This window comes from Rhipicephalus sanguineus, chromosome 5, assembly GCF_013339695.2.
Source record: "Rhipicephalus sanguineus isolate Rsan-2018 chromosome 5, BIME_Rsan_1.4, whole genome shotgun sequence".
NCBI classification, from domain to species: Eukaryota; Metazoa; Arthropoda; class Arachnida; order Ixodida; family Ixodidae; genus Rhipicephalus; species Rhipicephalus sanguineus.
This window is the reverse complement of record NC_051180.1, coordinates 88541300-88561718: the sequence shown is the minus strand read 5'-3', so window position 1 is coordinate 88561718 and position 20419 is coordinate 88541300. Positions and strand designations below refer to the sequence as shown.

Genomic DNA, 20419 nt, shown 5'->3' with positions numbered 1-20419 from the left:
AAGCCCATGTAACTGTACAGGCCATCCCATGTAACTGTACAGGCAATTTTCAAACACTATACTAGCATTGCAAAGGTACGGCGCATTTGTGTAAATTATTCTCGCTCAATCAGTATTTCCGGTAAAATTGTTTGGGCAAGCACTTTTATGTGAATTATAAATACGAGCTTTACAAAATTGTTTTTGTGGGTTCATGCAGCGAAGATGCACTGAATTGGAATCTCTGAACATAGAAGTAACGTCAGCTACTTCGGTTTCGTAAACGGTAATGCATTATCCATTTTTATGGGTAACGTAGGGGGCGGTAACGCGTAACTTTTAAAGATGATAGTCTTTCTTGGGGAACTTAAACGCAGACATTTTTTTTCTTTCGCGCAACGAGTAACGCATTTAGTTGCTTTTTTGCGGTAACGCATACAACACTGCATATAAGAACTTTTCACCTTGGTGCAACAGATCGCAACACATCTCGTTACTAAATACACTGCGGAATTAGAATTCACAGGCAGTAAGCAATCACATGCTCGTTTTCCATCTTTCCTTTCTTTTCATTGCATGTTTGGGGCAGATCGCAACAACCCGAGCACCCCGCAAAAGTAGGCGGGGCGCCCCTGGGACGACCTGTGCCCCCACAAAAATTCCGACCGTATTGCGAGTACGGTAGAGCCGGGCGTCAATCCGGCTCGTTATTTTCCTTACTCATTAGTTTAAGGCACGAATAGCAAGTTGTTCGGGAAATAAGACTGACCAACGACAACCGAGCTACATGCACAAAGTCAGCAGCATACTTCTTGAATGTTTACTCCAACAACAGAAACACTTCTCTATATATTTTACGCTTATATATTTTATATTTTTAATCTAACCGCATCTTTTATTGAATATCTACAATTTACTCTATTACTTTATCTAAAAGAATTTAAAGCTTGCATTCAGAACGGCTCACAGTTTGCTGGAATAGTCATCGCACCGAGATGTAAATGTTACTTGGCTTGGCTATAAAAAAAATGTGCTTTTATAAATCTTACCAAAAATTAGTTATGGTAAACATAACGCATTATACGTCATATTGTACTATCTTTTACGGACTCTTGCACATTAATTTGGCGAATTTTGCACCCACGAGTAATACTTTTGAGATTCGATGGCGCTTCGAGCTCTCCGGCGCACGGTCACCGGAAGTTAGAGCACTCGTCCCGGAAGTTCGGCAAATGGCCGCCGTGCAAGGCGTAGCTGCTGCAACGTTTGTGCCGATGTCGTTCGCATTTCGCCCGAAATGCCTGCTTGTGTGTCGTAAACTGTACGCATTAGCTAAAGTTGTCATAAAAGCTGTAACCACTTAGCGAATCAAAGTAGAAAACTGTCGGTTTCCAATAGGCACCAATGTGCAGACTGGATTATTGTCCCTCAAAGCTAGCAATGTATGTGTTCATCCACCATAAATTTTTCCTCTAGAGCAAAACTGTCGCCGTGGTGGCTGTGTGGCTACGGGGCTTGGCTGCCGACCCGAAATGCGTGGGTTCGATCCCGGCCTCGGCGGTCGCATTCGATGGAGGCGAAATGCTAGAGGTCCGTGTACTGTGCGATGTCAGTGCATCTTAGAGAACCGTAGGTGTTCGAAATTATTCGGAGCCCTTCTCTAAGCGTGATTCATTATCATACCGTAATTTCGGCTCGTAACACCCCAGAATTATTAATCATCCAGCAAAACTTACCCTGGGTAACACTGTCGCTACGTCCTGGTTACTAATATATTTGCATAATTTTGCTTACAGTACTGCGAAGGGTTCTAATGTATTCGTTTTTAAAAGTTGCAACAAGAGCAAGCAGTGCAATCACAGCAGGTTATTTTTATTCTCAGCATGCAGCAGCCCCGTACCGAACTTCCGTGCCGGTCAGCTTCTTTCGCGTTGATATCGAACTCGCTTATCGTCTTTTCGTGACCGCTGGTTCATTGTCGGCCTAGTGATTTTACGACTGTTAGTTTATTGTAAGACGTGCATATTTACACCGGTCGTAGTGTCCGCTCGCCAGCGTGAATTCCATTCGAGCTGCGCCTTGTGCGCTAAAACCAAGACAACAAGTGACCTTTTTCTTCCTTTTCGCTGCTAAATTCTGCTTCATATTCGCGTCGCATGTCTGCAGCTAAGTATTTGTGGTCTCGAAGAAAATACGTCCTTCAAAAATTCAATGAGGTGTTGAACTACAAGCCAAAATAACGCTTAGCGGCGGCTGTCACCGCGCAGCAGAACGACCCACTTCCGGGACGAGCCCTCAAACTCCGGTGGGCCGTGCGCGCGCCCGGCCATAGGTCCGTTCGATTTACCTGCACTGCTTGAACTGGTTCATGTGGTGCCGCACTTGGCCATTCGTTTTGGCAGTGCAAGGTGGCGCCCTCTGAACTGAGGCGTTCGTTTTAAACAAGTGCAGGCATCGTGCACGGCCAGTTCAGAGAAATCCTTGCACTGTGCTTGGAGGTAGTGCAGCTCGTGCACAAGCAGCCCGCGCGATTTTGCGCGAAAAATCAACCATGGCAGCAGACGAAATATGTGTGTCCGTAAACGGCGTGCTTACGAGGTTGACGGCGATCTTGGACGAAGACGGGAACCGCGCCCGCCAAGGAAATGGCTATGCCTACATGACTGCAGTATGTTTAGGCATAACCGCATAACTCCGTGTTGCGTGCAACACGTGTGTGCGTGAAGTGTTTGTTTTGGAAACTTTGAACCGGCAAGAATTGTTCGTTGTATAAGGTTGATTGTGCTGAATGTTTATTGAGCCGCGATTTATTTCGCGACAATTTGGATATTGTCGAGGCTGTTTGGCAGACTGTAGACACGTGTTTAGTTACATTTTCTGCTTCTGTTGATCCCAAATTTGTGCTCAGCATCGTTGCGCCCACGGCGGTGGCATATACTGCGCTTTTGAGTTGTCCAGCACTGAGCATTTTTCTATTTCTTCCGCAGACGGGGCAGTTATGACTGTGATATTTCAAACGAACAGCGGCAGACTGGGACCCCGTCGCCGGCAGCAGCGTGCAGTGTACAGCTCCAGGCACCGCGCCGGCAGCAGCCTGCAGTTTACCTGCTCCAGTCACCGCGCCGGCAGCAGCGTGTAGCGTACCTGCTTCCGATACCACACTGCCAACGGCGGGCAGCGTGGACACAACAGGCTGTTGCAGATACACCGGACGTGCGAGATGGTGCAGCTGACGAGTCCTGCGAGCTCTGGTCAGCGAGAAAGACACGATTTCTCATTGCGGGATATAAGGAAAGAAAGCCGCTTCTGGGGAAGAAGGGTGGCTTCCGGTAGGCTTTATTTCTTTTAAGCAACATTGGTGCTGGCGTTTAGCGCATGTAATAAACATTCGACGAAAACAATTTGCATGTACCTCGAGAGTCCACACTAGAGTTCATGCCTAAAAGCTTTGTGGGCTTGTAGGTACAGATACATTTTGAAAACCTACGACGGAGAGCAATTACTCCATTAAACAGAAAATGACCACATTTCTTATGCTATCTTTTTAGGACCAAAAAGGCGCTCTGGGAGGCCCTTGCTGAAGCTGTGAGCAAGGAATTTTCCTGCAGCATTACTGCAGTGCAGGCCGAGAACAAATGGAAGAGCCTGGAGAGAGCCTACAAAAAAACAAAAGCAAAAAACAACTCATCTGGTCACTCTAGAGTTTCATGTTGCCATGAAGAGTGAGTACATTTCTTTAGATCAGTACAATAACAATCTTAATAACAAGCAAAGGAAGGAGGCTCACTCTTCTGGCCGACATCTTGACAAATGGACTTGTGTTGCAGAGATGAAGGCTGCACTAAAAATCTTAACATTGTGCTTTTTTTTTAATTCTAAGCACAATGTTAAGGTAATTTTTGGTGCAGCATTATCCCCTCTTGAGTTTCTTGCTAATGTGGTTTCTTGGCCTGCCATTCATGAAGCCTTCCAACATTTCTTTCAGGGAGCTAAGCGAGGTGCTGGAACGTGAACACCACATTTCGCCAACGTTTCTTTTAGCCCCAGGGAGGGTAATGGGAAATGAAAGTTCAAGGTAAGTAAGCCTGCTGAAGTTTAATTGTTGAGAAGTTCTAGAAAACTGTTTTCAATGTGAAATGTTTGTTTCAGCACACCTACACCTTCCGACACAGAGGTGACGCCCACCCACGAGGCAGAATCAATGCAAGCGGAGGCCAACGAGAACAAGGACCTCTCAATTGAGCCTCAGGATACCACACGGCAAAAGAAGCGCCGCAGGGACACCTCGCTCGACAGCGTTCTCAAAGTCCTTCAGGACGCTAAGAATGAAAGAGCCGAGCGGTTTGAGAGAAAGATGTCTCTCCTTGAGCGCCTTGTTCAAGCTGTCGAAAGAAAACCCGCTCAGGCTGAATAAATTCCTAAAAACTTTGAATGTTGTCTTGATGTCACAAGCTGTTCAAATGGTCACTGTATTATTAACTATGATTGTATCGGTCTATACAGTAAAAGCTCGTTAATTCAAACTCGAGGAGGACTAAAAATTGTTCGAATTAGCAGGCGGATGCTAGACTGAACGATATCACACCACACTGCGCGGACAGAACCCAAAGAAGCTATCTTTGGTCCTCATTACCATGAGCTAGGCGCTACTACACATTTGTGGCAGGTGATTTCGTAAATTAATTCATAGGGCTCTGACAGCAAACAGAATTTATTGATCAGTCAGGGATACGCCAGGAACAAGCACCGACATGCATTCATTGAGCAGTGAGCATTAATGTGAAAATATATGACGCACTTTATGCTCCAAAACACATTTATTTACATGGCAGAGTTAATGGAATCAAAATGTAAAGTAATCGGTAATTTGCATTTGCTTGCGTTCGTTCTGTCGCGACTCCTAAGCTTGTCCAAGTGCTCCAGCACAGCGTCCGAATCCTCATCGGCTGAGAAATGTTTCATTGTTTTGCATCTCTAGTAAGTTTGGTTTGGTTTTGCAGCACATTGAGATCACCCTGGGTCGACTTCTGCGAGGAGAAATGAAAACCAGGGGCTTCCCATTTCGAATTGACCGTTTCGGATACCAGCGCGTTTGAATTATTGGAAGTTTCCCCACAAAAATACACAGGGCTGTGCCTGGACCAGGGTGTCAGTTTCGATTAACCAAATACAAATTACGAGCTTTTGCTGTATAAACCCATAACAGAAGTTCATATCAGCTATTGATATTGTAAGTGTAATAGCAATTATCAGGTCCCTGCACATATGAAAGTGCACTTACAAATGTATTAGCACATCACGGCTACTCACAACATGAGTTTACGAACGAAGGTTTTCTGCGTTATGTTCAAGCAGGCATAGCACCTAACATGCACTAACAATTAGGAAATGTCATTGCATCAGTGATTGATTGCAACAGTGATTATGTTGAGAATAGTTTTTCCCACATGCACACCAGTTCTAACAACAGTAATAATATTTGTAAAGAATAATTCACTTAAGAAACAAGGCAACATGGTTCAAGTTCTATTGATATATATAAAAAAAAGAATTAGATGTTAACAGATGTTCCAACTGTTACATCCTTATCAAATACTGTTTTAACAGTGTTCACACTGTTCATCGAAGCTGCTGACACTATGCACACATGCTCACAACAAAATGTACTTAATGTGAGCACACGAGTGTTCACAATATCAGCACTGGTTCTTGTGCGATATCCTTCGCAGGCTCTCGCTGAAGCTGCCACATGACGGTCAACGAATATGTCGGTGTTCTCATCACTGTCGTCGTCTCATCTTGCTGAGCAGGTGCTGTAGTTCATCAAAGAAGGTCCCTCTCTTCATTGCACAGATTGTGCAGTACACATGCTCCCATGACGATCAGGACACATTGCTTAATGCTGCAGCATCAACAAAATAACAGCCGTCTAAAGCGCTGTTTTAACAATCCAAGCATTTTCAATCGCAACTCTTTGCTGCGAGTGCACTTTTGTTGAACTTTTTCTTCCACAAAGGGAAAGTTTGCCCATTGTCACGATAAGGCGTCAGTAGCCACGGCAACAGCGGGTAAGCAGAATCTCCGAGAAGATAACCACTGATGCACTTCGTCGCGAGCGTCTCCAAAAAAATGGGCTTTCGAAAGAATTCTGGCGTCGTGCGCCGAGCCAGGGAAGCCAATGAAAACGTCTAAGAACTTGTTTCTATCATTGGCAATGCCCTGTAGGACGATTGAGGGAATTTTTTTCCTATTGTAGTAGGAGTTAGGAGACTCCGTCGGCTTGTTAATTTTCCAATGGCAGCCGTCCTATGCACCCTATGGCGGTTTTGAGGCCCCTTGCCGTCGCTTTTCGCTAGGAAGCCGGCTTTGCTGCGTTCCTGCCCTAGTCTGTCGGGCCACGCAATCACTTCAGCACTCACGCTGTTCAGAAAACCAAAATCTCTCGACACAACTGTGTACGGTCGACACGGCAATGTCGAAGCGGTCGGCCAGGAGTACATGCTGCACTGTCCCACCAAGTAGCACAAAAGCACCAAGCACGTCTTTTCAGCACTGACCTTGGTCGCCCTCTTGTCGCGTACGGACAAAATGGGGACGCCATGTACCCTGCGACGAGCCTATCAAATGTCTCACGCGATAGGCGGAAAGCCTCTTAAATTCAAATCGAAGTACCTACTCACAAACTTCTTTCGCAGTAACCTAGGGATTCTGTTGCGGTTCAACCTAGTCAGTCTGAGCGCAACAATTGCGACGACATCGTCGAACTCTTCGTCTTCACTGTCAGAGTCCATCAGTTCTATAAAACTTTGAATGACGGCTGCAGATGGTGCGATGAATCCATGGCTTCCTAACACACGCAAGCACTCTAACGAAGCACACAAAGAATCACTGGAATAACTGCGAGAATAGAGAAAGACGGTGGCTGCGGCGGCGCGGTACATTAGCAGAAGGCCTGCACTGCCTGCACTTTGGCATTCGTTTCAATGTGGCGCTAGTGTCGCGCTACGCGTGCACTCACTGAACTGGCGCTGCATGAGTTCAGCTCTGGCTGCACTTTTTCCTGAACTGCCTGGAACTGGTTCACGCAGTGCAAGGCAAATCGAACGGACCTCATGACAGCAGCAAAGCGCCATCCAGCAAACCTAGTGGAGATCAGTGATTCGCACGAACTTTAGAGAGCTGTGTTGTACTTGTGTTTTTGACTGCACACGCTAGCTTTAAAGGTGAAATAAATAAAATAAAATATTTGACTATGTGTGTGCAAAGCGTAAGTTGTAGTTTGATCACGACTTAGCAACGGCCTTCAACGGGTATGAAAACTTAGATCTCTGAGGCTATGCGCAGCGACGGGCGACGGCGCGAATGCTAGCTGCACGCAGCTTGGAGTCTCTGCTAAGTTTGGGTAGTTTCCGTGGTTTCCGACTTCCGTAGTTTCTGAATGCTGCTGCAGATCCGCTATGAGTATGGTTCTATGGTTCCCGCATGCCAGGCGGTTTCGTCTGTTTGGTGTAGCTCTCTGATACCGTATTTGCCGGCGGCCACATGCGACAGCGATTGGCACAACTGAAGGGACTTCGCAAACCCGAGAACCGCGTCTGAGTATCGCGGTAACTGCAGCGATATGGTGCAGTGCTGCGTACCATTCTGCAAGTCGACACCAGGCCCATCAAATAATTACTCGTTCCACGAGTTTCCTGTCACGAAGGTTCGTTTCGAGTGGCTCCGACGGATCGCTCGCAAAGCCAATGGTAATACGCAGCTACAGTGAACTAGAATGTAAATGCAGTCTCCGTCTCTCGTTGTTGCTTTTCTCATAAACTCTATGGCTTTTCTTCCCGTTGTCAAACGCCCACAACATTCGTGACAGTTCGTTTGTCGTCCTTTCGTTGTGTTGCTGCGTGTACTACAGTACAACTTCAGTACTTCGAGTCACTGTGCATTAGAGTGAATGTTCCAAATTGAAATGAGTTAGTCTTTTTTCATGTGACGATCGAGTTAAGTTCTAAGACACTAGCCACACCTTAGAATCGCTTTTCGCATTACAACTTGGACCGCTCGAATTGTGCCCATTCATTACCTCAGAGTAGGTGGTATGTATCCAAATAGACAGGCGAGTATTCCAAGAGCATTCAGTTGCGCTTGGTTGTTCAGTTCCCCTGGTAAACAGCTTCAGAACTTGGAGTAGTGCCTATTAATCCAATGCCCTGAATGAGTTCGTGCCCAAGTAGACAAACAGACCCAAAGTAGTCAGTGTCACGGAGGAGATATGTGACATTATCTTGGCCAGTGTCGCAGTATGCCCAAGTATACATTCAGGCCAAGAGCATTAATTCAGTGGCACTGGGGACATACTACTGAATACGTGTGCCAACAGACACATATTAGCAAACGAGATTCAGTGTGCGGATTTGTGGCAAATGCCTCGTACAGGATAGCTATGTTGCCAATTACCTAGCAGGACAACAGGCAAGAATTGAAGCAGTTGAAAATATGGAAGCAGCCTATTGAGAAAAAAAGAATTGTAGTGAACAGAGTGAGACACACAAGAATTAAGAAGGGTTTCCGACATCCTTTTTTTCTTTTTTGCTTGTCCTCATCTTTTTGCATCAACTTGCCTAGTTTTCCACTCTCGAGTTTGTTCTTACACCTCGTGTCCTACTTGTGCATACATTGAGTAAGGAGCTGCATAGAATAATAAGCTACAGCTACAAATAAGTGAAGGATACAGCAGGAAATTCAAGAAGTTGGCTACAGAGATGGCTGACGCTAATTTACATTACATATGTGCCATTTTGTATGAAATTTTCCATCAGTAGCATTTAATTTTGCATAACATTTACATTTAACACTTAAGGAAAACATGAAAAAAAGTTTGCTTAACCCCGATTCTCGCATAAGCGTAGGATCCATGCAATTAGTAACAAACTTGAAGCATTGTAAATGTTAGAATGGTCACAGATAGCAGTTGAATGTGTTTTTGGTAGTGCACTTTGTGTTTACATTGTTTGGATACCAAATGCATTGATGTTGACAGCCACTCTGGGATGGGTTATGCTGGAATTTTTTTATATGTATAGTGCACGCAGCACTGGTATAGCAATGCAAGTGCAAAACTGGCCAGCTCGATTGGCATCTGTATCTGTGGTATGGCTCAATGAGGTTGTGTGAACTGGAACAATATGCACACTAATTGTATCAGTGTATGCTAAATGCCCCCATAAACTGACACTTTTTATGTATTGCTTTATATCTACAAGCACATATATAGCTTGGCTAAACATTTTACTTTGTAAAAGTGGGCAGCTTCAGCAGAATGACGTCCAGTCGTCATCGAAGAAAGCGGGTACTATTATAGTTTCCTTGCGTTGTTCATTTTTTCATTGTTTAACTTAATCAGAAAAACAGTGTTGGGTATGCGTAGTGTGTGTTCGCTCAAAAGTAAAACAAAAATTGACCTGGAAAGTAATGAAACACTGCACACCCACCTGCGTTAAGCAACACAAAATGACTGCATTCAAAATAACTGTGGGCTTTTGTTTGGTTGGTTGAAGCAAAGCTGTTGTTATACTTTGCCTGGTGTGCAGGCACGGGTAACAAGCCATGGTGCCCGAGCGATCGAAGCAAAGTATGTAGCCTGCACTTTCGTGAGGAGGACTTTCGCCGGGACCTCAAGAAGCGCCGTCTCCTCCCAAATGCTGTGCCGTCCATATTCCCGGGATACCCTCCCGAGATGCAGCAGGCCCGTCGCCTGTCGTCACCGCAAATGGGTGATGCGCCAAAGGTGCTGGAAACTAACTCGGCGATCGACAAACGCATCGCTAGGCCACGACGAGGACGCAAGAGAAAATGGTGAGCTTGGTGGAGGCTGGTGGTAAGGATAAGCATAGACATTATGAGTTTCGTTTGTCTCTGTTGTGCACGTTACTGTGCTGCAGATGCACGGGTAGGCTGAAACAAAATATGAACAAACAGAAGTAAATTAGTTTCTGTGCTCCTACTTCAAACTTGTAAGGTGCAACAATCAGGATATAAAGGAATGGTAAGTATACTCTAACCCTAGAACTCATTTTTTCTGACTGAACCACACTGGTCTTGGGAACAGCATATAGTATTGAAATCGAAATGGATGGGCTAGGTTGTTTTTGGTTCCACCTGTTCATGTTTTCTTCTGATTGACCTGTACATTATGGGCATTCTGAATGCTAATGTGTCCAATGCTGTACAAATCGAGCTACAGTGGCGCTCACTCCCCCGTCCACTTTATATAGTATCTCTGTGTGTGTAATCTTGTGCATGTCAGCCAGTGCAGCTCATATTCATGACTGCAAATGTAAAACACTCCCTTTTGCCAGCTGGCATTCACATAGCACGTGAACATTTTTGCAAGCTGGCAACTGACAAATATGCATGCTACCTGAGAGCATCAAGTATACCGTGATGAAAGCTTTGCTTTGAAAAAATGAAAGAAGCGGAATGGATCATGGGCTCATTTCATTGTTAGAACCGAATGAAACCAACTGACAATAAGGCCAAACAAGGTATATAGTGTAGTTATTATAACATAAATAGAAAGGAATTAAAGTGGCTGAAAAACAACTTGCCATCTAACAAAGAAACGAGCCCTTGAGTCACTCCCTTCTTTCGTTCGTGAGACTTATGTGACATAGTGACATGTCTTGTGTTGGATACCGAGATCACAATGTTCGTCCAACTCTCTTTTTAGGTTGGCATCAGGTAGTTTGACAGACAATACTGAAGTGACAGGTGAAGTCTCAAGCACTGTGTCAGAAAATATGGCGGCTGCCGCATCCTTGACTGCTACAAGGAGATTGAAGAGAGGTCGTGCATCTGAGCAGAAGGCACGATGCAGAGTGGCCCACGCAAATGTTGCAGGTAGCTCAGAGCCAGTGCAAGAGTTACCGACTGTTTCAGCTACCACAGGGCAACACATCCAGAGTTTTTCTTCAACATCAACTCCAGTGTCTCGTACACAGAAGCCAATCACAGGCGATTCCACCTCGAAGCTGGTTATCCACAGCATCCGAAGCTTGCAGAAATCTCCTGTGCTTTTTGCAAGCTCAGTAGATGCTGCAACAAGCTCATGTGCTGTGGAAGGGCCTCTGGTAAGCTCCACACAGCTAGAGAATAAAGGAGGAACTGTTACAGCCGCTTGTGGTGAAGCCTCCACTGTGACTGTTTTAGATTCGGTCTCCAAAACCGCTGCTGCTACTGAGGTAGTTGAAGATGCTTCTAGCAATACAAGGACACTTGTGCCTAGTTCAAGTGATGCAGCCACAAGCTCCTGCAGTCAATCACCGTCAACAACGGACTTGCAGGTGTCCCGTTTCGCTTCGCCACAGGCAGGCGTGGTGCTATCGATCAATCCCTCCTTTGGTGAGATGGTGCCACGGGGTGAGCCGTCACAATTGGATGTGACTGCTGGTTCCGCACCGTCATCACAAGCAGTTGTGGCCTCCGTAAGCACACCACCGACTCCTGCGCCACCAAGGCTGGCAGCGGAGTCTGGGACACTTTTGGTGAGATTAGCAAACAGTTCCACGGCCACAACAGCTTCCTGTAAGCAAAAGCTGGTGGCAGTCGTGCCTTCGGGGATCAAACCAGAAGCACTGAAGCAGTTGTTGCTGAGTTCTAAGCTTCTATCGAAAACTGTAGTATCGGGCAGTGCAAATCTACTGACAAACAGGTCAACGAATGCGAGTGAAAGCAAGATAGTGACAATGTGTGCATCGGGAACTACTGCGGACATGGTGAGAGCAGTCCAGTCAAAGACACCAAAGCACAGAGTGAAGGCGAGGAGAGTGGTGAACGTGAGAGGGTCTTCAAGTGATGTCACACGTGTGGTAGAGCAAGTAGACTGTTTGGGTAAGTCAAGGCACACAGTGACCCCACACTCAACACCTGCTCGCCGTTCGAAGTCTCCGAGTCAGTTGTTGATTCCTGACAGTCCAGTGACTGCAAGCCAGCACGAAGTAGGTACCAAGCTCCCTATGCGGAGGACGGTGGGGTCGCAAACACTGCTCAACAGGCAGCGGCTGCGACACCTGTGCCAGCGACTCAAGACGCTGCAACGAAAGTGCCTCAAGCTGCAGACCCACAAGCAGCATCTACAGCAGGAGCTGTCCACTGCACGGCTGGAGGCCAAGCGTGCTCAGACCATTGTCAAGGAGCTACGTCTCACTCAGTTTCAGGCAAGATAACAAAAATGGATGCTGTTGCATTGTAGTGACAATCCGAGAAAAAAAAATCTTTTAAGTGTTAGTGAAATGAAAACTTTTCCACTTTATGTTCAAAGATAGTGCAGGGACCAGCGACAACCCTGTTTTGCAAAATCTGAGTCACTGAATTTATTCATCTTTTTTGTAAAATTTAAGTAACGAAGCAAAAGCTATACAGTAAAACCTCGGTGATACGATCACGGCTTGTACGAATTTTGGGGTGATACGAATTTTTATGTGGTCCCGGCCAAGGCCCATTAGCCTGTAATGTATTGGAGTGCGGTTGTTGCGAACCTATTTGCACCCCGCGACGTTTGATACGAACATGCGCTAGCGCACAGGTACGAACAGGTGTTGCCCGCACTGTCGCGGAAGACCCGGCAATCACGCGCGGGCATGCGCGCTGCGTGACCATCAACGATGCGTCGTTGCCTACGAGACAGTGCGCGCGAATCTTGGGGGCCTTTAGGCGCCTTCGCGTTTAGATTACAGATGACGTTGACGTCGCGCTTTTTTTTTTTTCCCGACGCATTGACGCGTGCTCCTGTGCTCGACGCAGCATCGTCTTTGTACTGTGTTAACACGTACCTGCCACGTCGATGCAAGCCATGTACCCGCAATCAGACGTTCTATGAAACAAGACTTAAACTTGTGCTGCGGGTTCGTCATGAAGTCCCATTAACGGCGGACGGAGACCCCAAGAGACGAAGCGGACGGTCTTGGCGAAGGAGCTTGGCCTCTATCTATCGTGTGCAAAGCGCTTCTTAAGTCACTTTCGCCGCAGTGTTCAGGTTTCATGCAGAAAAAGCGTAGTAGGATTAGGAAGGGGCTACTAGCGGTCACGAGGCACAACACATCTCGTTCATTAATTACACACGCGCGCATGCGCCGTATGTGCAGGAGTGCAAGTATGATCGCTGACGTCTAAAAACTTTACTGCAAATCTTTCAGAGCTGTTCATGACATCGCTGCGGGACTGAGAAACGCTAAATCAAAACGTATGCCAACTTTCTTTTGTCGTGCACTAATTTTCCCTGTTTTCTAGTGATACGAATTTCGGATGATACGAATATTTTTGGTAGCCCCGCGAGATTCGTATCACCGAGGTTTTACTGTACACTGTTCATGATATGAAATGTGTTAGTTTATGGCTAAGTAAGACCTGTAATTCTGCTTCCACCGTCTTTACTTCATGTAACATAGGCATAATGTTGGCTTGTTCACTTACATCAGAGCCAACATAAACTTTAGTGGCCAGATTTGCAGCAACATGATGTGGTTATCTTGAGGAGTTGTGCATCCAAGTTGTTATACTGAAAGCTTTTATCTTGAACAGTTGCGCATACAAGTTGCCATCCTGAAAGCTTTTATGTTGTGTTTCATTCTGTGAGCACTGTACACCAGCAAGCACTGATTAACTCTTTGCCAGCAGGAATAGAAAAATGAGTTGCTAGTGCTACCGATGATTCGTATGAATTGCTCATGTAAGTGTTTATGCATGTTTGTGTGAGGATTGTGTCTTTCTTTTCCCCCCCTTGTGAAATAAAGAACAATCTGAAGTTTGCCGCCGTCCCCTTCCCTTTTTTTTTATGTAGGAACGAGTGGCCAGTGGTGATGCACGCTGCCTTTTTTTAGAAGAGCAGCTCCGATGTCTGGGCCAGACCAAGCACCGGTGGCGGGAGGAGACGCTGCAGTGCTGCCTCCTGTGGAACACACTGTCTCCCCGTGGCTACCGCCTCATATCCCAGTCTGGGCTGCTCTCGCTGCCGAGTTGCTCCACCTTGAAGCGCCACATTGGTGCCGTTGGCAACAGCACTGCCTCGAACCGGGAACCACCTTCTCCCACCGGAGACACATTACCCAGCATGGAGGACATAGATGACATTCATCAGCTCCCTGACATCGTAGATGTTCATGTAATGGAGCCATCAACAGACGAAGTATCGGATTATGCGAGTGAGGTCAGCGTGCACTCCGACACTGATGACACTGCAAGGGTGGACGTGTCTTCCGAGACCACAGTGCAGGACGGCAGTGTTGCAAATGCGAGTCCCGACCTGCAAGCAGAAAGATCTCAATGTTCCACAAAAGATGCCGCCTCGATTGTATGCCCAGAAAGCGGTCGCAAGCTCAAAAGTGTCAGGGATTCTCAGACTCGGAAAAAATCCTTGACTCGTCATTTTGCGAGGGTACTTGCAGGAAACCCTACACCACAGGAAGGAGAGCAGGTCCTACAAGTGGTCTACACGAAACCGTCGGATATATTGGATGACCTTCCGGGAGTTGACAGCGCGACGCCAGGTGCCGGAGATACCACCGCAGCTCCAGAGTCTGCCGACGAACTCGTGGAGAAGAGCGTTGTTCACAAAGCGTGCGGAGACTGCAATAATGCCGACCAAACAGATTGCTTTGAGCCCACCGCGGAGCTTATGGCGCCATCAAAATGGCTGACTAGGGCAACAGACAAGCCTTCCGATTGTGCACAATTTCTCACCACACAAACAAAGAAAAAGAATGCAGAACGATCAGCGAGCACAAGAAACAGACCTCGGCAATTGATGGTGAGGTCAAATGTACCGCGTCCCAAACCTTCCAGGACAAAACTGGTTTCCTTGAAGGTTAGGAAGGATGTCTCGGCAACTGGGTGTTCTGGTCACTTACATCAGGCATCAAATTCTTCTTGTACGGAGTCTACGAGTGCGGCAGTGAAAATGAAAGTCTTTCTGTCGGAGGACAATCTGCAGGAAGAGCTGGCTTCTCCTCCCAAAGATCTAGCCGAACTATTGAACATTGTGGGTGCTGATACTTCTTCTGAAAGGACGGTATCTGCGATCGACGCGTCGAGTTCTGCGCGGGATACCGTTGCAAACAGTGAAACGCAAAAACTCTCATTACAGGAAACAAACTCTCCAAAAGACGCAGTGGAGCCATGTGTGCTTTCTACAGTGACGGGCTCGCCTATTAATGTTGCGGGAGTGTTTCCTGGCGATGACGAGCAAGTTTTAAATGTGATCTATGCAGAACCTTCCACTTCCGAGGGTGAAGTGTTTTGTGGGGAGTCCACGGCAGATGAAAATCAGGTTTTTCAGATACTTTATGTTTGTACCCCGGAAAATTTGGAAGCAGGCCAGTGACACACATTCATTGACATTGCAGACATTACAGCTGTTGTTGTGTACAAACACTATGTAACACTTGGGGCTTGTGTTTTCCTTCCTATCTTCGTGCTCTTTTTCTGCTTTTTTTTTTTTTTCCGCGATCATATAACACATAAGGATGCGAGCTTTACTCTGAACTTGGAGGCATCTTTCTGTGGCTATGCAGCCAACGCTACAGAGCTGGAATGAAAGTGTGACAGCGCCAATGGATATGTAGCTCCAAATTTAAACTGTTGCCTTTTGACAATACAAATGCAACAGTGTTCTTGAATTGTTGATGCTGAATAATATTGCGACATGTTTTTTTGACACAAGTCTTAAGTGCGGATTCCACTGATAAATTTGCACCCTTTATGTACTTCACCTAATCTTCAACGTGCTAATTTTTTTTTTGAATTCCTACTTAATGGGGCTATTTTTTATCATGTTCCGCAAGTCAATGAAAAAGCCCAACGTATTGGCGCATACTGTGAGTGGCATATGTGTGGTAGTCGCAATGAATCGCGCCAACCAGAAGTCGGCGCAACGAAGACAGGCCATCTGAATATCTGATCTAGAGATTACGGCTTACTGAAAATTTTTATTGTAGCTGTGATGTGGGTCTCCAAGAGAAGACCCATACTTGCATGATCGGAACTAAAAGTGATAGAGCCTGTCTGCATTTCCATGTATTCGTATGTGTGTCGTAGCCCCCTCCAATAGCTTAGGCTGCATAGCCAAAAAAAAACATGGTTGATCCCCCCGTCATAGGAATCGGATTAACATGAAAGTAAAGCATGCCCTTACAGAAGTAACTGAATGTCTACTGTACATTGATATAAAAGAGTTTGCACAATGTATATTGATGTCTGGCAACTATGGCACCGTTTAACATGTATGCACCCACTTTGATGATTGGTGGTACGTCTCCATCCCGACGACTAACGTCCACGTAAAATGATTAAACAAACGGTTATGGTAGCTGTAGTAGTTGACGGTGAAAGCGTAATCGGAGGACGAGGTGTGATAGCCAGAAGAGCGTCGCATGTTGGACGTAGAACTTGGAAGCCATTCCGCGGCATGTTAAAATGTGATTGAACACCACGGCCGGACTAGAGGGAAACGCAAAGCGCGTCGTGCCGCCCCGGTAGCCTAGCCGCGACTTTTCTCGGGGCGAGCGCGTGAGCAGGGGACGCGGTGTTACAGCCAGGTGAGGCAGGCGCGCGTCGCAGAGCTATTTTTGGTTTGGATTAGCGTGATGCTATGAGCGAGGCCGACGCCTTAAGACGCTTGGGCTAAGGTCGCCACCTTGCGGTGTGTAAAGGCATTGACAAAATTGAACTTCTATTGAAAACGCGCCCTGAATGAGACGGACGTGTAACGCGTTGCAGGTGCTAATCGCGGAGGCGACAGTAATGACGAATTACCTTACTTTACTGCTCCCAGAGGGCAACACCACCCCGCCGACCGGGAGAGTGGTAGATATAAAAGGCACGTGTGTAAAGCTTCTAGAGTCAGTGAGTGTGGCGCAGTGGATAGCGTGCCCGGCATCTGTTGTTGCGGACTGAGCGGTCGTGGGTTCGATGCCAGTTGACGAACTTTTTCCTTTGCCATCTGATTGTGTAAATTTTTTTGACTTCATTTCCTTGACGGAAATACGTCACTGGAGTCTTGTTGGACCCCGGCATAAAACACTTTCGTGTTAAAAAAAGCTGTCTTGAAGCATAGATGTGTTGCTTTCAGGAAGAGAAAGCTAAACTCACCCAAATGCACACCCGTTTGACTTCCATAGGGTACACCTGTTGAGACATCTGAAGTAGACAGAATTGATGCATCGAATTGAAGTATCTGACTGTTGTGCGACTAAAAGGATCAAAAAAAGGTGGATGGATCAAAAGTCCAGTATTTTTAAGACACTGCCTTATGAAGCCAATATACAGTGAAGCCAAGGAAAGCATAGGGGGCGGTATTTGAAGCTCTTAATTGATGTGTAGTCTTATAAAATGAAGAGAAATTTAAGTTAACAATGAAGCAACTTGCCGCCAGTAGGCGCCAAACTCAAGACCTTTGCAATGTGCGTGCAGTGCACTATTAATTGTGTTGTGACGATGGTTGTTTCCCCATTTACTTTGTTGGGTATTTCTGTATGTGTAACCCTGGTAGTGTTAGCCAGCATTTCGACCAGCAGCAAGTTTCTTTGTGTTTTTTCCCGCCGTTGTTTTCCTTTATTTTATAAATACCACTCTCTCAATTAAGAACGACAAATAACCCCTCTGTTTCCCTTGACTTCACTACCTGTTGGCTTCATATGGTTGATTTGTGACTTGAGACAGTTACAAAAGCTTCGTATACGTGAGAATTTATCACCGTCAAACGTTTTAGCTAATGACATGTAGTTTATAGAATCACAATATGGTTCTGGTGCATTTTACAAACTTGCAGTGCTTAATTTTTTTTTCATAGTCACCAAGTTTTGGTAAAACCATGAAACTCTATATCAGAGTATACCAATTTCTGCAGTTGGTAGAACGTAGCTTCCTTCCTGTTTAAGATGCAACATATTAAAAAAAAAATAGATTGATCAGCCGTCTGTTGGAGGCATTTCTGCATTTCACACGCTATTCGATAATGAAATTGAAGTGTGCCCTGAGCAAACGCTTTCTCCCGAATTGAGCTCTTGAGTGGTCATGTGATAGCACTCAAGCACATGTTGCAACTTCTGTTGACAAAAAGCAGCATTTTGCAAGTCAGTTCTTCGTGCTACAAACGGGTGGCTGTCTATTTTTCCATTTCTTAAAAGCAGCATTCCCGGCAGTTATTTGTTCCACTGCCCCCCCCCCTTTTTTTTTCTTATTTTTTTTTTTTTTTTTAAGGTTGGGCTGAATTCAATTTCAGCTCACTTGCTGGTTCGAGGACTTCTCGGCACTGTTTCTAACTCACTGAAGCCAACCTTCAGGCACGGTTGATGTACTTCCTGTAGCAACACAACTTTGCCATTTTCATGGTAACTATGCAATATAGAAGTATCTAGTTCTTTTACCTTTTACGACTCTCATGGACACAATGCCAAAGCTCTGTAGCTGTGTTACACTGCTTTGTGTACTTACCATTGCGTACCCAGCTGATTACATGCGGTATTAACATTGGAAAGACCAGTATTAGTGGACGCCTCATATGTGTATGTACAGCCGCGGCCACGTCTGTGTAGAGCATGCGAGCAGCCGGTTTTTGTAGAGTTACCGTATATGCTACCTTTAGGCAGCAGAGTTGCGCATGTGTCTTCCAAATGCCGCTAGCAGCCATGCATTGCGGAGAAGCTGACCCTCGGGCTAATTTTTGTATTTCTCGACGCCGCCACGGCAGCGAATTGAATTAACACTTCTCATCGACAGCCAATATTTATCGCCGGTCTTCGACACGCTTGACATGTTAATCGGTGACACGGTAGTCATGTCGTCTGCAAAGACGAAGTGCGACTTCACCGTATAGCTGTGGTTGCTAGCCAGACCTATGCGCAACTCTGCTGCCTAAAGGTAGCATATACAGTAACTCTAGGATTTTGCTCTGCGGGGCGACACCTTGTGTCAGTTTCAAGCTCTGACGTGGTCAGCCTGACTACTAGGCCACGCATGCTTCTGACACACCACGTCGGAGCCCGAAACTGCCTCAAGTGTCGCCCCACAGAGCAAAAACAGGCTGCTTACGCGCTCTACACGGACGTGGCCGCGGCTGTACATGCATGCATGTATATTTCTGTGCATGCGAGCATGTTATTCGAAGGAATAACAAGTGAGTTAATCAGAAAAATGAATCCTATCAGCCTATAGTTAGCGGTATGTGCTATGGTTCTTGTGTAGTTCATCACTCTTTGACGTAAGTTAATTTACCTCTTTGCTTGTGCCTAATTGTTCCAGGAAAGGGCGGGTGGGCTACCGTTTTCAGTAAGCGAAACTCTCGTTTTGCTTGTACATACTCAGCTTCTTCAACTCTTGCGTCAGGTTTGTTTGTTAATTGTAATTCCTTTGGCAGTTTGTTCATTGGCATACTAAGAATATGTCACGAGCAAATATGATGTCTAACAAAATGAAACCTTCAGCTAGGTGGTTGTTAAGATTAAAACTGGAAATGGTGCTCACAGGAGATGCACACACACACAAAAAACAAGCACATGCAGTGCTGTTTGTGTGGTTTTCTTGTGCTCCACTTCTGCTTCCTCGTAGGTAGCGTTGCTTTTCAATTCTTCAGAATTGAAATGATGGCCTTAAAGGGGCCCTGCAACACTTTTGTAGCGTTAGCTACACTGGCCTAGCCGAGCCAGTTTCGCGTGGCTCCTCAAGAGCCGTGCTGCACATGCGCGAGGATCAGTGATGTCAAACAGCTGGCGCATCGGAGCTGGCACCTGCCGCGCACTCCGCCGCTGCCGTACGTGACTCGCTGCCGCCGGTCTGCGCTTTCCAGAGGAGTGACGTCGTAGCCGAGGTAAACGTACTGGCGCCAGCGCGCGTTCAGCTATTCGCCTTCGCTCTGCAGTCTCCGTTTGACACTGCGCCGGAGCCACTTAACAGCGCCTCTGACTGGCGTTTGCCAGTGTGTTTTAGCCATGGAGAAGGAGAGTGCAAATGCTGCTCAACGGCGCAGAAGACCGGAGAAGCTTAACTCATCGGATCCTGAAGTAGTTGCCTGGCAAAATAATATACATGTGCCACATAACACGTATACCATCTGTGTGTCATTGGAGCAGCAGTAAGCATGATAATCAAGCTAATCCTAGACAATCACGAGAGCTAAGAACAATCAGCTGAACCTTTGCTAACACTACGTTATCCTGGCATAGCCGAGCTAAGCCACTGCAACATTCTTTTTAAAGTAATCGATGGCTTCAATAAAAGAGCTTATTGACTTAGAATCGACTGCTGTAGCAATATTCAGAATCCGTCTGGCACGAGCAGAGTTGCAGGAATTTGTCGCATGCCTTAAAAACGCTCTCTCTCTCTTTCCGCACCAGCAAGTGCGCTAAAAGCTACGCGGGAAAGGGGGGGGGGATGACAAGGGTGCAAAGAAGATGCG

At 46.2% G+C, this 20419-nt stretch overlaps 1 protein-coding gene and 1 non-coding gene across 2 annotated transcripts; one reads left to right on the top strand and one right to left on the bottom strand.

The window, feature by feature from the left end:
• Positions 1-561: 561 nt before the first annotated feature.
• LOC119395205 (U12 minor spliceosomal RNA) lies at positions 562-716 on the bottom strand. Its single transcript, XR_005184209.1, has one exon. It is a non-coding gene; the product is annotated as a U12 minor spliceosomal RNA (small nuclear RNA).
• Positions 717-7404: 6688 nt separating this feature from the next.
• LOC119393967 (mucin-17) lies at positions 7405-17620 on the top strand. The gene is made up of 4 exons (XM_037661171.2): positions 7405-7727; positions 9564-9828; positions 10703-12188; positions 13811-17620. The coding sequence occupies exons 1-4, from the start codon at positions 7601-7603 to the stop codon at positions 15347-15349; spliced, it is 3417 nt and encodes a 1138-aa protein (XP_037517099.1). The 5' UTR covers positions 7405-7600; the 3' UTR covers positions 15350-17620.
• The last annotated feature ends 2799 nt before the right edge of the window (positions 17621-20419 follow it).

What these genes read in the sequence shown, in the direction of transcription:
- LOC119393967 (XM_037661171.2), top strand. Translation starts at nt 7,601, where the DNA reads ATGGTGCAGTGCTGCGTACCATTCTGCAAGTCGACACCAGGCCCATCA. An exon ending in GATCGCTCGCAAAGCCAATG is followed by an intron (nt 7,728 to 9,563) that starts GTAATACGCAGC and finishes CCTGGTGTGCAG; the next exon opens with GCACGGGTAACAAGCCATGG. An exon ending in TACGTCTCACTCAGTTTCAG is followed by an intron (nt 12,189 to 13,810) that starts GCAAGATAACAA and finishes TTTTTTATGTAG; the next exon opens with GAACGAGTGGCCAGTGGTGA.